Consider the following 16,982-nt stretch of genomic DNA (forward strand, 5'->3'; position numbering starts at 1 on the left):
CTTTCTTTCTTTAAAGCTCTGCAACTGTTACACCTCTGTATGGCCAGAGGCAGACAATCTCGTGGTAGCACCACACGCAAGCCAGAGAGCGTAAGGCAGCTCTTGTCTGCAAACTGCTGGGAACATGAATTCCAAGCAAAGGCTCTCCTCCGTGGTCTGTGTTTGACCACACGAACGCAGCCTTAGCTAACCTGTCACCAGCCGGGGAGGAGAGGGTAAGAGACGTCTGAGCAGCTCTGCCATCGCCCGTGCTGCCATGGCACCACGACACAGGCACCAGCAGCAGCGCGCCAGCTCGGGGCAGGCAGGCTGAGCCGTGGGACAAAGCCCAGCAACACTGAGGTTCCCACAAGCAGGACTGCAAAGAAATCAAACAGCTTCAAATAATTTTGTGGTAGACTTCCTAGGGGCAGAGCTGCCAAACTAGCAGTTCTGGGGAGGGCTGTGCGAGCCAGGGATCTTTGCAGGTCTGCACTACTCCCCAGGAGAAAACGATCCCTGGCCACCTGAAAATCCAGCACAGGCTGCTCCAGGCAAGCAACCCTGCACAGAATGATTTTAGCACCATACAGCGTATTTCCATCCTTCCTAGACTGTGCCAGCTCTCTGCACCACAGCTCCAGGGGCTGTGTTATGCCACGCTGGCACTAGAGAAGTTTTCTTACAGAAGGGTAAAGGTTTCTTAGGACATTCCACACCGCTTTAAGACTTCACTCCATCTTCATCCCCTTCCTTCCGTCTCCTCCCTCAAATTCAAAATCTTATTCTTAGAAAGGCATAAAAAGACAGTGACATTTTTTCAAAGCACTTCACACTCCCAGCCCTCCCCAGCTCACAGAATGAACACCCCACACCCCTGAGTACAGCCACGCTCCCCTTTTGCTGCAGCCACCTAACAGGGAATTCTGTACTCAGGGTGGATGCACGGGACGGGAGTTTCTTTGGACTACTACCAGGAAAAAAAATAGCTACAGAAATGCAAAATAAACCCTACTGAGCAATCGTGGGAGCATAGTGATTCAAAGACAAGCTAAGCAAAATTCCAGGTTAACGAAAAAAACCCCACACCATTTGGAATTTTACCTGGTTTTCTGAAATTTTCAAAACAGCATTTCACGTCTGCACAGGTGGCACATTCATTTCAGGTTTCAGTATGTATTTAAGTAGTTCCAAGTTGATCAAGGTGGTTTAAATTACCAAGTAGAGTCACCATTTAAACAACCAATTTTACGTCTGATTTTGCAATTATTTTTTTTGTTCTTTTCTAAAGAAAGGTTAATTACTGTGCAACACGAATGAACAAATTGTAAGACTAACTAAATATGGACTCTGAAGACCATTTCCCAGGGACAAAGGCGGTCTTGTTAAGAATAGCGGGGGATGGAAGGGAAGAAGATGGCTTTGGACTGTTACTGAGAGCACGCTGCGCTGGCTTGCCGTAACGGGAGGGACAGCCCCCAAAGCTACTGCTGCAATCTTTGCTTACCCCAACCCAGAGTTCAGGCACAAGAGATGCAACAAGTGTGTGGAGTAACAGCGAGAGAGAGAACCAGAGCGAGCAGGGTGGGAGGGAAGCACGGGCAGGAGGGGGGCACAGGGGCAGCTCACACGAAGGGCAGTGTAAGTCACGGCAGGACCAGCACCCACAGCCACCTGCCCCATACCCGGCGGTGGGTGCCCACCCCGATCCCCTCCAGCACCAAGCACCCACCAGCCCGCACCATCCCGAAGAGAAATATGTGAAGGACTTTTTAGGAATCTCTGAAATGTCTCAGGCTGGGAGGGAGTGTTTAATCACCTTTAAATCACCTTCATTACGCAGCTGGGGCGAGCATTTAATAAAGTCCATTTAGCATTTACTGTGTTCTTTTATGAAAAAAACAAAAAGCAAACAAAAATACAAATTAAATTAAACCCAAAACAGTTCAACCATTTAGGTTAATTTTAACTTTTATACTTTAAACGCACAACAGCAAAGGTGAGGTCTATTTCTGCAGGACCTCAGCCCCAGTACTGCTTCAGGGCCGGTCAGCTTGGGGATTAAAATCTCATTATTCCCTCAAATCCTTCCACAGATGTCTAAGTTTTAGCTTTCTAGTTTTTAATTCAATTCAGAGTAAAATCAAATGCTTTTTTTTTTTTTGCATGTTTTACATGGAAAATCTTTACTATGTTTGTTTGTTTTATGTAAACGTTTTAAATTACTTGCAACTGAGAGGACATGTTTTTGCAGGGGTGGTTTGTTTATTTTGTAAAAGTGGCCTTTCAAGATCAGAGAACCAACAGAACCTCCTTTTACATTTGGATACTTCCTCAGTGTCTCAAGAAACTGATCAAATACTACGTCAGAAAACCCACTCTACTTTTTCATTGCTGTGTGAGAAAACCCCCTTTAACACTAAGCTATAGCTCCGTTAGCCATACAAGCCCAATTTCTTTCCTCTGGTGTTGGCTTGCTTCTTGACCCAGTAGCTACTGTAGCCTCCTTGACCAATAATTATTACCCAAAAAGGAGATAACACACTAAGCACACTTTTTTTTCAGTCATTAGAACCAAAGATGACTGCGTATCGGCTGCGATCCTAAGAACAATTTGGGTAAACTTCTCTTTCAACTCTTTCACCCACATTCACGAAACGCTCAGTGTACACACAGAGCTGAACAGCGCCAATTAACAGCTGATAAGCAATAACTTATTTTGTTATGGACACTCAGCCACACGCCTGGCCTTTTGCCATTGACCCCTCTCACGGTGACACATCAGAGTCCCACGAAGCCTGCCTGAGTGTCCCTCTTCCACCTCTACCCCAGCGATTACTTGTATCTGTAAAGAGAGCCAAAGTCTATCTCAGTTCTCCAGAACTCTGCTTTAAGAGGCCTGACAGAAGAGCCAACCTTCACTCCCAGCACACGGGTTCTTCACCCTGTAAACCTCGTGACCCCAGTGCCAGGGCCACTTCCAGTTCACAGGCGTTTGAATTCCAAGCTGAAGACCCTCCACAAATCAGTTCGTGTTGGTTCTCCAAGTTCCAGGCAGGTTCCAGTCTCAGTCCTACAGGCAGTGACCTACAGCCACGTTCTGCGGCCCTCTTTGCCTAATACTCCCTCAGGTCTCCTCCAAAGCTTGTTGAAAAAGGCTCCTTTGCTTTCTCAGATTCTCCACAAAGTCCTCCAATTCCCCCAACCGCTGTGAAGGCCCACAATCACATAACCTTACAAAGAAGTCCATCCTGTTATGATTCTTTCAGCAGCAAAAAAGAACACAGAAAGTACTCCTTAGCGAGAGGACCATGTGCTACTCTCAACTAGGCACCATCAAGAAAAAAAGAGCCTTCTCCACTCACCCTGAACTATCCAACCCCAGCATTCCTACCAGAAGGCAGTCAGAAGCTACAAGTTAGGCCTCTTCCCTCCCCAGAAAAAGGGGGGTTTGCCAATTTGTCTTGCTTTCAGTCACCTTGTGGCGCACACGTGCCTGAGGAAGCGCACTTGCTTCTCTCTCCAGATTTTCCATCACAGTCTTTCCTGACTAAGTCTCCCTCTTCAAAGAGGGAAGCTGTTGATTTCTTCAACCAGGTCTCAAAAGAACCATCAAGTACCATGAGACAAACACCACAGCCTTCCAAAAGCTGCAAGTTAAAGGCTTCCCTACACCAGACAACAGCCAGGGATGTTTCTCACTATTCCTTGCGGGAACAGCGCAGGCGCTCGCAGGAACCTCGCTTAGGCCATACAAGGGCTGATGCTGCAGAGCAAGAATGACGGCAAGAGGACCCTGTGCAGGGGAACAGTAGCCTCTGAATTGCATCTACTGCACTTCTGAATAGCCTCAAAATATAAACAAGCTCTCAAAATCCCTTTCTTTTGTCTTCATCTGCCACCGTGTTGATGGGCTGTGGCTCCATTAACCCAGCCTTGCAGAACAGCTTCCAGTTAATCCACCTTTTCCATTGGCTTTAGCCCCCTCCCCAGAGCTCCCCATCCAGTAGATATTCACTCTAAAGCTAAGCCAAGCCATTCAAATGCTAACGTTTCAGGGCCTTCCACACTCCTGTTTGCATGCAGCAGGGCCTCTTGTAGAAGAAAGAGCATTCACTTTGGGAACTAAACCAACATAATTATAATTGCTCTACAAGTCAAAGTCCTACAGATCCCCAGACTGGGAATAAAGCAAGTTCTGCTCCTCGCCGACCCTTTGTCGGGGAAGGCATAAAACTGCACTGCAGACTCAAACACCCATTTCTCACCAGAGGTTCCAACACCTGCAGAAGAAAACTGACAGCTTCTAAAGGTGAGTCTGGTCTTCTGGCTCCCAACTGCATGCCATTTTGGCCTCCCTAATGGAGAAACAAGATGAAGATCCCTCAAAATCCTGGACGTTGTTATACGTTAGAGTCCAATAAATGTTTTATTTGAATGTCTAACCAACATTCAGGATCAAATCCCAACTAAAAAGATGAAGTCAAAGACTTTTCCACTCGTTAAAAAAAATGCCACTTTTGCAAACGGCATGGAAATACTGTATTTCTGTCAAACTGTATTTTAATGGTGCTTAGGTCTTTATTTCCATAATTTAGGAACAGTCATATTGTTGCCCTCATTCTTCAAAGTATTATTTGTGTCGAAAGGAACGTGTACGGAGGGAAGGGTCTAAATAGCTTGATTTTAGAACAGGTTTTGCAGAACAATCATACCCAAGTTTGCTTCAGAGGTATGGACATGAGTCTTACAAACGTGTAAAATGCCCACACGAAGACAGAAAACACCCTATTGTTCAGGCAAGCTGGAACACGTTACTCATTTAGATTATTCTCTGCTAAAGGCTGATGCAAACGTGCTGGGTCCACAAACACACGGAGAAGTGTCTACGTGGCATTTCTGGAACATTCGTAAAAGCCGAATTGACAACCAACTAATGAGAGGTTAAGAGAGGGAGCGAAAGCAAAGCCAAGGAGCTGTTTAGGGATTTTTAAGTGCACAGTCCCAGCAACAAAAGCCAAGGGGCAGGACCCATGAGAACAGACATGGAGGAAAGAGCGATCTGTGACACACTGGAAAACCAGGCAGCCCCCAGCCGTACCCCGAGGGGCGCCCGGACCGGTGCCGCACGTGCACGATGCGGGAACCGGCAGGTAGGGGCAACACATCCCAGGTTTCTTCAGAACCTTGTAGGTGGAGCTCTTTCTTCTATCCCAGCGACTTGAAATAACTTGCATGTTTCTTTCTGGACAGAGAAGGGTTCAAACTATGCAGAGATGTTGGAGGCTAGCCAATACTGCAATGATTTAACCCTCAGCATAACCGCAGAGTGCAGGCGCACCTCCGCTCTTACATAGACTCGCTCTTTGGTTAGCCAGTCTGGACAGAACGGGCTCCTGAGCTGCACCAAAGGATTCTGCCCGAGAGACAGGAGAGCTACATCAAAGGCAGACCCTTCGCCACCTCTTCAGCGAGGTGGTTCCACACCACATTCACGCCTAGTTACCCTCCAGATGAAACGCGGGCAGAATGAAAATTGCCATGCAAACATTCTTTGTACCATCAGCCCTTCATTTAGGCTCAGGATGCACACAGGTTTTACAGCTCAGTCCAAAAGTACAGGTCAAGTGGAATAACAATTACTGAGATCAATGCCCAATCAGTAAGAATGAATGTCCAGAAAAAGAATTTCAGCTTAAGTTTTCCAAATATTGACGTTATTTTTCCAACGTAATCACAGTCACCAAAAGCACACTCCCACCCGTTTGGGTTTTTTTTTGTCACGAGCGTCAGCACTTTTTTCACTAGCCAAGAATAGATCAAAAATACTTTTTATTATCATTTAACTTGAGCCAGTATTTAAGTCACATTGAAAACAGCTTTTTTAAAAAAATACATAACTTATTTTAATTCTACTCCTAAGCTATGAATTAGCTGATCTAACACCCAGACTAGTGCACTACAAGCCGCATATCTTTTCATTCTGACAACTGAAAATAAGGAGTCGCACACATCATACTACTACAAGACTGACTGCCACATAAAATCCATTGCCAAACCATCCTACAGCCTGGGATTTGTCCAGCCCATGCAATCAAAATCAGTGTTTTAGCAGGCTGCTCCACAGAGCTGCAGCCTCAACAGGCAGTTACACTCGGGCACCAGCGAAGAGAGTGATTTAACGGATTAAAAAAAAAAAACAAACAAAAAATATTACTCCTTATGAAGTCAGGAACAGTTTCAACGTGCGACAGGGACATGATTTTTACCAATAACGAACAACTGCAAGGTACCATCTATCTTTCCTCTAACGTAGCACAATACAATTAATTTATTCTCTTAAACGAAGCCATTATCTTTTCATTTTATTTTCTCTTAAGATTCAGCCTTAAAATGACTTAATTGTTGCAGTCCACCCACACAAACACAGAGACAACTTCACTGCAGCGGAGAGCCCTAAATAGCGCAGCCTGTTTTAGGCTGACTAATACAAACACGCATTTTGTTTAATTTTACATTTGTTCCTAGGGAGATTTAGATCCCATCTCTTCTGCCTCCAACTCACTACTGACATCGCAGGGAATGATCCGCCCCAAAGGGATGAGTAACGCAGGCAGATCGGCCAGCTCACGGAGGCCAGTGCTAGCCACCGTCCTCACAAGAAGGCAGGACGGGCAGGCGGTAGAGCCGTGGCACGCAGAACTCCCAACATGTGTCTGAGCACGCCCCGGTGTAACAACCTGGGCCAAGAGCAAGCAGGGAAAGAAACCTGCAGGAGCTCTTCCACACCAGGTCCACTCTGGCACCGACAAACCGGGCGAAGGCACGCTGCAGACAGCCCCGCTCACAGCCAAACCCAACGCACCCACGACGCGCTCCAGCAAGGCAACAGTTCTCACAAACCCAGAGGGAGCACACACAGCCCTCCCATCTGCCCAGCCACTCACGCCCTCAGAGATCCCTCCTCAGCAGCAGCAGCAAAAACAAACCAACCTGGAATTAACCTGGGTTAGTCTGTCTTGCCCGCTTAGTTCTAAGTTTTACCCAAATTGATGCCTTACCCAGTCCAACACATGGCTGCAGAGATGCCAGACCAGGAGAAAGAACAGCACATGGCAAGGGACAAGCGCCACCACTCACCTCCCTGGCATTAGTAGCCAGGGAAAAGGCTTGCGCAACCACAGCACTGCTCAGCCAGGAACCCCAGGCCGTTCCGAGGAGGCTGGAGGGCCTGCCGAGGCACACCAGCTCATGAAAGCAGAGATCAGCAGCTTGCAGGACTTCAAAAGGAAGCCACTTCTAGCCTCCAAGCTATCCGCCCAGCCAAAGCGGCTGCCGAAAAGCTGCCAACCTGCTCCTATTGTTACAGGATACCTGCCAGACAAACAGCAGACCTGCAATTAGAAGAGGTGTGTGTTGGCCTCTCTTCTGCAGCTTATTAGCAGAGAGGTAAGGTTTGCAGTCAGAACAAGAAATGCCTGACCTCCAGTGAGCCCAACTAGTCACAACTGCTCTGTAAGACGAGGAACAGGTTCTCCTACCAGTTTCTATTCAACTGAGGACAATCTGTGGCTTCAGCATGCTGAGAAGAAATGTTCCAGGTGCTTAGGACAGAAGGTTAAGAGTTGCAGCACCATCTCCTCCTCCATAAAAAGGCCTAGATAACAGCTGTTGGCGTCCCCCTCCACCACCTCCATCTTTGTTCATTTCAGACAAGGCAAATGAAGGGTCTAAAGCCTGCCTTGGACCATCATCACACTGGAGGTCTTCTGTTTTGACAAGCTTTTCCTGATCAAGCTGTAGTCTTCCCTTTCCTAAAACAGACTTGACGCAAAGGTCATTCTTCCACCCTCCTCTGCCCCTCAACTCCATGCTGCCCATTCAGAGGTACATTCCCAAGCCCAAAACTACATCTGGACAGCTGTGTTTAATGGTCCACCCACAGACCTACAAACATATCCAATTCCTCTCTTTAAAAAAAAATAGATAAATCTCTCTTGGATGTCCCACTGCAATCACTCTATAGCTTCAACAGGCACCACGCAAAACCTACATTTTTTTAATTTTAAACCTGCTGACTACTGACTACACACGGTATTCCCCATTTCTTACATCATAAGAAATCATGTAAAACCATCACTTCCCATTTACTGGAATTTCAATCGTGACTTTAAGACTTCTATATGTCCTTTCAAACACTTCTCAGCAAGAGTCAGTTAATTTAGACACGCTGTACCCACACCGTCTCACAAAGCTTTGCAGAACAAGACTGAGCCAACCTCATGTAAAACTAAAACAGGTCCCAAGCACAGACAAGCTGCCGATCTGAAGGACAATGAGTTATCCTAGTTGCTTAGAGGCTTATGCTGCCTTTGTACTCAAAAAGAACAGAGCACGACCACTTGAGATGAGGGACGTTGATCTCGGGGGGTTTAGAGGTGTTTAAGAGCTAGTGGCACGCTAATTTGCAGGCACAAACAACACAAAACGTGTTCTAAGCAGAGCTGGGCAGAACCCTCCGTCCGACAGGCGCGGGACCCAGCACGCTGCCTGCCCTGCCAGGCACAGCCACCACGCCACAGAGCAACGCTCACGGCCAGGACTGGTTCAGCAAACAAGGTGGAGCCCCGACAGCCAGGATGAAATGAAAGAGCAGATCAAAAGAACCCCGGTCAAAGATGGGATCATATAATAACCGGCGAAGACCGTGATGCAGCACCTGACGTTCACTATGCACCGGCAGATGAATCATAAGGTCAGTTCTGGCCTTCCAGAGGAAAGCAACCACCTGAACTGCAAGCAAAGAACACCATCATTCCTGAAACACGTTACTGCTTTCTTTCACATAAAGAAGTGGCAATGTCCTTATTTCACTAGGAATATCGGTACACTCTTGATGTTCCCCCTAGAAAACGGCTAGCATCCCAGGGAACTCTCCTCCAAGGCTAGATTCAGTGCTACCTTATCATCATAGTTCGCTGTAGATCTTGTTGGGAGAGTGAAATTTTGAGAGCACGTACTGAATACCAGTAAGACTTCAAAATGCAAATCACTTTGCAATAGGAACCTGCGAACACTGAACCATATACATGTAATTGCACAAGACCACATTTTGGGGAAGGGATTACCCACCAGCTGAAACTGGGTCACACACATACTCTTGGTCCAATGTAACAAAAGCCTGTTTCGTTACAAGTACTCATTGCTATTTACCTACACTTTTATGCTCTTGAAAGCATTAGTCTAAAACTGTGTTCTGGCTGCAAACATGGGGAAGAAAAAAGGAATTTCCTGAAAGCATTTCCATGGAATTCCATCAACTTCATAGCCAACAGCATCTTCTAAATTCATGATCCCAAAACACTTTGTAAACTCATGTGAATTCACCTTTCCAACGCTACTAAGAAATACTATCATCCCTTATTTTACAGATACACAGAGATATGTAAAAGATGTAAATGAACTTATGTCCTTAACGTGTAGTCACTGAACTTGCCTACAGCAGGATTTAAAAGGTGCATTTTTAGACAGTGTTGGATACCTTTGTAATTAACATGCTCTTAATCTGTCTCAGTCTTGACCACCTTCAGGTCTCAAACCAAATAGACTATCCCCCAATGCACGTGCACACCCTCACCAAGGCCAACCTGCAACCCACCCCAGTGGGTCTCCATGGACTCTCATACACAGAGAGGCTGGAAGAGAGCAATTACCACTCAGAAATCCACCACATTCAACACCACCACTGTCATCTTCTGTAGCTCTGTGGAGCTGCACAGGTGAGTGGGCTAAGTTTGTAACCCGTTTATACACAGTAGAAAAGAGATACAAGAGCAGACATCAAGATGCCCATTTAAAAGTTCAAATACATAAGAACGCAAGTGAATTCAAACAGCTTTTATTTTTTTGGCAGGGACAAGGGGTCTAAAAGGGTGCCTAATTATTTTACAACAGCTGTCCCTAGATCCTATTTTAGCATCAGGCTTTCATTAAATTTAAGCATGACTTCAGAGTACCAGCTGGCCAAAAAAACACCCAAAAATCAACAAAAAACACAACCCACCCACAACACCCCACTGGTGTTGTTTTCCCCCGCCTATGTTCTCTTCCCACCCCAAGAGCTTCTTCTCTGCTGAAGAGCCCACTGCCTTCTCCCTTCCCAAGAAGCACGCAGCTTCTGAAAGAGCAAAGCAAGGACAGAGCAGGGGTTGGGAGAAGGTGTTTTAAACGGTTTTTACCCCTCTCCAGACTCCTGTGCATCCCCCCCAAACACGCTATTTGATGCCTCCACCGTTGCTGCGTCCGGCAGCTTTGGTGTGACTCAAGCCTCTGTCCCTTCCCTGCTGGACACAGACAGGAGGATGACACCATGTCAAGTTACCTTGCCCCACGCCTTCCCACCTCCCCCAGCCCTGGCCACCAGTCCCTTTGTCTTCCCTTACACCTGCACTGGGACCTACAGACCGCGGTCAGGCTGCTGACAACTACGGCGTGATCCGTTAAGAGTAAAGAAGAAACCCCCTCCCTAGGCTTGGAGAGACAGAACATTTCATCTGGAGAGCTAGCCCCAAGGATAGATAAGCTCTGCAGGAAATGGCTATATTTAGCCCTCCCCTTTCACCTCAGCTCCTCAACACATTTGCACTCTCCCACTGAAGAATCTTTCTAAATGGTGTCAGAGGTCACCTCAGAAGAAAAAAATGCAACCAACTTAACACACGTTAATACAGGAGAGTGTAAATAACCATCAGAATATCAAATACCCAGCTACTAAGGCATAAAAAAAAAATTCTCATGTCTCAAAGTGTGTTAAGTTGTTAGCTCCAAGAACACAATATGGCCAAAGTTACTTTAAGAGTTAAGTCCATGGAGGGTGAGGCTGAAGTTCTGCATGCACCATCCAGGTCTTCACAAATACTTTTGTGAGTAACTAATGCAGCCACAGTATTCTCTACAGAGAGTATAAACATTAAGTAACAACCTCAACAGCTACACAACCAAAATATTTCCAGTTTCCTAATGTGCATATAAAAATAAGTCATGAGAAAGTGAGTTAGCAACAGTTACTGTGCAGTGGAACTTGGGCAGAGGCGGTCAATGATGTCTCTGGAAACATCAGCACCAGGTCAGGAGGATTTCCCTCTCTCAGCCTGTAACTTTGAAACATGTTTTAAGACTTAAAACTAAAAATATATAACACAGTTTTCATCCCTCAGACTCTCGTTTAAATAACAGCTTCACCTTCTATAGTTTTGGCCTAACCACAATTTAGGCCTGTAAAAGCTGATTATTTACAAACTGAAATGGTTGAGGGATGATCCAAGTCACAGCAACAGAGCTTAAAGTTTGTCCTGAAATGGAGACAGGAGCAGACAAACTGGAACACCCCTGTCATTAGAGGGTAAGAAGACAAAGCAGAGATTTACAATCAGTAACTGCTCCAAGTCCTGTGCCACTGGGCAAGGAGCAGCACCCCCGCCTCCCAAGCAGAGGAATGCAGCCCTTATCCCAGCAAACAAAATACCGAGAGGGAAGGCAAACCTCTCAAAACGTTGCACACACTTAACACCTCCCAGGGAGAGCTCAGTGCATACAGGAACTTTTTGTTCCCCTAAAATAGATCCGTAACACCTCCTCCAAAAAAGAGTTACGCTCATCAAAGGAACCAGACGTGCACTTGAGAGCTTTCCACATCCAGGATTTCAGCTTTCGCCCATTTCAATCTCAAGGCAACCCAGTACTCTTCAAAGAGCACCAGACCTTCACAGACAGAACTCGGAGAGCTTTTAAAGTGTCTGCTGCATTCCAGGTCACTACCGTTTCTCTGAAGATGAAGTATAAGGATCATAGTAAAGATCCTATTACAGGAAACAAAAGAAAACTGAAGATTTAAAAATAGACTCGTCATTGCCCACAGCAAACTGCTACAGCCACAGGATTTCTCTTAAATGAAAGGCTGAGATCCGTGACAGATGAGCTTCAAGGCATAGCATGAAAACACGTGAGAGAGATTGGGGAAAAGAACCTGTTCCCTTCTGAAAGCTCAATGCGCCATTTCTAAACCGTGTTTTTATACAAAAGTGCCAGTTCTGCAGCTCAGTCCAGAATTTTAAAGCTTCCACTTCATGATGCCACCATTGACACCACTGTCTCGATGATTTAGTCCCTTCAGCACGCCCACACAAATGCCTACTCCTTCAAAACCTGATGATGAGGAGTTTCTCTCTCAATTTTGGGAAAGAAGAGTGGTTCAGCCCCAGTTTAGTGCAAAAGTACTGCTGGAAACAAGTTATTCCAACACATTTTCATAGACTAAGAGTTGGAACGACTGCCCAGGCAGCTTCCCCTACTCATGCCCCAGATTTCACAGACCAGCATGAGGTTTCAAAAGCCTCGAGGTTAACATGCAGGCCCGAGCGGGCTAAAGAACGACTGCCTGCTTCCAGCGACTGTCTTGACAGGAGGTCAGGCAACAGTCCTGCCGTCCCCTTTGTCTCCCCCCGAAACTCAAAGCTGTGTGGCTGTAAACAAGCAGGCCGGCTCAGAGCCCTCCTGATCACCGTGCCAAGCTCAGTGGATGGGCAGGGGGAGAAGGGCCTTTAGCAGATCAACACGCTCAGGGGACTCCGGCCTCTAACTTTCTCCTACCAAACCGCTGGCCACCAGCACACCGACACCGCAGCGCCTGCAGACACGCGTCCTGATGCAGCACAGCTCCGCACCTCCAATTTGGGTAAGTTTATGCAGTTAAAAAGAAAAAAAAAAGAAATACCCAAATGGCAGTGGCTCTCCGCGGGCGCGGCAGCTCGGGCTACCGGAGAACGGAGCCAGACGTGAGCCACCGTGCGCGTATTCTGCGGCGGCCGCAGGGAACCGCAGCCCTTTGTGTCTGCTCCCGCAGCGCAGAGCCAGCTCCCCGGGCGCGGTGAGGCCAGAGCCCGGGCGCGGAGCGGAGCGGCACCCCCCGCCGCCACCGCGGCCGCCGGCGAGGCGAGTCCCTCCAGCGCCGGGCCGAGGCCGCCCGCAGGAATGCTCCCCCCGGGGTTTTACGACGCTCCCTCCTCCGCGCCGGGCAGGGACGGCGGGGCCGGCAGCCGCCGGAGCCCGGGCCGGGCCTGCCGCGGGGAGGGGGCGGGTAGGGCCCCTCCCGCCGCGCCGCGGGCACCCGGCTCCGCCGGCCGCTCCCGCGCTGCGGCTCCCCGCGGCCGGGCACCGGCGGCGGCCCAAGGCGGCTCCTCCCGCAGCCCCCAGCCCCCGCCGGCTGCACTCACCTCCTCATGGCGGCGGTCGCGCTAGGGCCGCGGCGGGCCGGCCATGGGCGGCGGGGGCGGCGCGGCCGCCGCGCTCTAGGCCCGGCGCTCGCCCTGCCCGCGGCCCGCCCGCATGCCCGCGGCGGCGGCGCTGACAAAGGGGACGGCGCGGCGGGCGGGGCGGTGGGGGCGGCGGAGCCCCGCCCCGCCAATGGCCGCCGTCACTCCCGGCCCGGCGCGTCACTTCCGCCCGCCGCGCGGCGCTGCGCCCCCTGGCGGCGTGACCGTGCGGCGCCGGCATGAGCGTGTGCGGGGGCGGCGGGGCCGGGGGTCGTGCCCGGTGCCGTTTCGGCGCCGTTACCGTGTGACCCAGCCCCCGAACGGGGAGCACCCCACAGCGTTCACTTGGAGCGGGGATTCAGCGGGTTCCTCCCGAAGTGACAGATCACCCCGAGCCGGCCCTGGGGGACGGGACCTCCGCACCTCGTGCCAGGCCTCGGGGAAGGGCGCCCGCAGCCGCCCGGGGCCCACCCGGGAGGCCCCCGCTGTCAGGAGGGACGTCCCCGGTGCTGGGGGACAGACGTGCCGCTGTCGGGGCAAGGGGAGCGTGTCTGCACCCCAGGGGCGGCAGGGCCTGAGGTGGGGGAGGCACAGGGACGTGAAACCTGAGGGAAGAGGAAAGCACGGACAGCAAGGACTGGGCTCCACTTCAGGGTGCATTAAGGCTACCGTGATATAAACACCCTTATTTTGATTGTTTCGGGTTGACCCGTGGTCACTGTGCCAGTTGCACCAAGTAAACGTCACTGGAAGTTCCTGGAAAGGCACGGCTGGCTGTCTAAGGGGGATAATGAAGCAGATTTCCAGAAGAGTTGCCTCTAATTACTGTCAATGGAACACTTAAATTATCGTATGATGGATTAAGGACATGCAAACCTACATATTAAACAAGGCTGAACGATTCTGAGCAGACTGACTACACCAGAAACTCACAAATAACATTGGCCTGGTGCTCCGCACACCTGCCTGGCTTCAGTCCCCTGACACAGGCCGTCCCTGCGCCGCGCCGTGTTCCCTCCGGCAGTGACCCGACGGCAGAGCGCTCGGCAGGCAGCGGGGAAGGCGAGTCCCACGGCACCAGCAGCTCAGCCGGTGTGAAACCGTTCTGTCAGGTCTCGTTTGTCAAACCCTGTCTGAAACATTAACTTTGTTCCCAAAGACTTGGGGCTTTCTGAGCTGTTAGGTGTCCCTCTGCGATCAGCACAGGGCTGCCATCATCACCCCAGGCACGCTCCCGCCCAGGAGCATCGTTCTGTGCTTACAGCTCAGCCAGACCGTGTTTGTTTTCACAGGCAACGCCGCCATGCACAGCTCTGCTGCTGACAGACGGCAGCCCAGTGGCCTTCAACAGCCCACAGCACACACCCCGGGCGAACCGCAGAGCTTTCCTTCCCAGTCCAGGGGAGGCAGACCCCAAAGGTCTGCGCAAGGACAATGGCAAACCATGTTCTTGTGACGGCAACGAGACCCCCGAGGCTGCCTGAACGGGACTGCAGCTGTGGAGGCAGCAGGGAAGGGGTTCAGGCCAGAGGAGAGGCACGCTGCGCCCTGTGTCAGTTCTCCTACATGACGAAGGACATACTTTGTTCTTTCTCTCAACACTGCACTTCCCAAGCAGTGACATGAGCATCAGTGAGACAGGCAGTGAGGGCCTAAGAGGCATGAGAACAGAAGACATGGAGACGTGGCATGAGTCAGGCTGGGTCAATGTGGGCAGTAAGCACGGCGGTGGTGTCGGGGTGGGAAGCGAGTGCTGGTTCCCTGGGGAAACGGCAGGTGCACAGAGGGTTTGGGACATGCTCCCTCAGAAGCTGCTTTGTGCGTACAGCCACTCTCCAAATGGGGCCAGGATTTGACTCATTATGAGTAATAGGAATGTTTTAAACAGAAAATAATACTAATTCCCTTAAAAATACAGATAGGTCTACATTTGGCTCAACAGTACAAGACCAGTAATTTTCCACAGTGTACTGCCAAATAACTGAATGTGACATTCAAGTAGCTCATGTGTAGGTGTTCCTCAGGAGAAAATACAGCTCTAACAAGGGCCATTTTCCAGAAGAGAAGACTAAAGGTTGGGTATCTGCGTACAACTTCACAGAATCTAAGCAAACAGCTAGATTTCCAGCAATGCCAAGCTTCCCTTGAGGCTCCACAGGTGGTGCTGACAGCCAACACTTCTGAAAATGTAGCTGCTTCTTTGCAGCCTAAAGCACTTTTGAAAATAGAAGCCCATGTGGTTAACAGAGCTCATAACAAAGGGTGACATTGTTGGATTAAAAGCCATCTCCAGCTAATGACAGGGTGCAGGATTTCCAGGCGACATGACAAACTGCACGGGCTAGAAACACTTTGCATGAAAAAGTTTCTACTGGAGAACAACATGAGCTTTGGAAACTGTCGTTTTCTGAGTAACCCACCCAGGGCTTGCGAAGGGACAGCTGCTGCTCCGTGCTCCTTCAAAGCCACAGAAGGAACCAGCGCGAGAAACTGGTGTTGGGACTCAGCAGCTCCTGCCCACAGCCTCACGTGACTGGATCACGTACAGTTTACATGCAGCTGATTTTTAATTAATAGTGGAGATGAGGGAAGAATTAGGGTAGTGAAGTAATCCCAGCCCAGCTGACTGCACAGGTGTACAAGGAGCAGAGCATGGTTACATTTGGGGTCTTCCAGCTCACGGCAGAGTACCTCTTGTAGCTACTCTTCCCATGCCAGTGTACGGTCTGTAACTTTTTCCTGGGTGATGTTTGTGTGACTCAAGGTGTAATAATGGCCTGTCCACACAGACATTAGAATAGACCCATTAATGTTAATGCAAATACCACGTTCTTTAGAAGTATGTGGGCCCCAGAAAACACCTGCAAGCAGAGCACGCCTTGTGCTGTGGAGCAGGTTCACCCCGTCGTCCTTCCACGGAGAAAACTCTCCCACCCAGACAGCGAGCGCAGCAAAAGCAGGCTTGGGTTTGCAGTGATTGCCATGGCAACCTGCGCTGTGCTTCATGACTCCTGCCTCTGGAGCAGGGGAGAGCTCAAGCGAGCACTCCACAGTGCTCTGCGAGCATAGGAACAGCTCGCACAGTTCCACGATGACATAGAGGAAATTTCTGGAGCCCTGAGGAGTTGTTGGACCCCGGGCCAGTCACCTCCCTCAGTAAAATGATCTCCCTTTGGACTCATCTGTCTTTTCAGCTGAACGGGAGATCTGCCATTCCCACGACACGGCCCCGACTTGGCACACGCCGCAGCCAGACACTGCTCGGCCCTCCCCGGGCGTTTCTGCTTCAGGAAAGTTTGTGGGAAGTTCCCCGCGCCGGCGCAGCTCCGCGTGGCCCCTCGGTCGAGGCACGGGAGGCTTCGTGGGGCAGGGCTGGGGGGACCTGCCCCGGCCGGGCTGCCCCGAGGGGCACGGGGGGATGGCTCAGGGTCCGTACCGAGCCCAACCAGGGGGCCTGTTCAGCAAAAAACCCCACAAACCACTATTTTTCCTTCTGAAATACACAGTGAAAGATATTTTTGTTAAAGTACGTGAAATGAGGCTGTACATGAAAATAATGACCTGGAGTATTGCCAAGGTGTTAAACTCTTTTAGCATTATTCAAATCAGTACATAAAGACTTTGCTTATGTGTCAGAGGTGAGCTGTGGTACAGAAATAATAATCCAGGTGACCTTCCAAGCTGCTGCTTGTC

General features: G+C 49.8%; 1 protein-coding gene across 1 annotated transcript in view; it reads right to left on the reverse strand.

Annotated features, from left to right (window-relative positions):
* The window catches only part of ACVR1 (activin A receptor type 1), a 57,388-nt gene extending 44,076 nt beyond the window's left edge, over positions 1–13,312 (reverse strand). The window contains exon 1 of the mRNA XM_068407419.1: positions 13,251–13,312. Within this exon, the coding sequence (XP_068263520.1) occupies positions 13,251–13,258 (8 nt within the window). The 5' untranslated portion in view covers positions 13,259–13,312. The remainder of the gene's footprint in view (positions 1–13,250) is intronic.
* Between the last annotated feature and the right edge of the window lie 3,670 nt (positions 13,313–16,982).

This window comes from Nyctibius grandis, chromosome 9, assembly GCF_013368605.1.
Source record: "Nyctibius grandis isolate bNycGra1 chromosome 9, bNycGra1.pri, whole genome shotgun sequence".
Taxonomy (NCBI): Eukaryota; Metazoa; Chordata; class Aves; order Nyctibiiformes; family Nyctibiidae; genus Nyctibius; species Nyctibius grandis.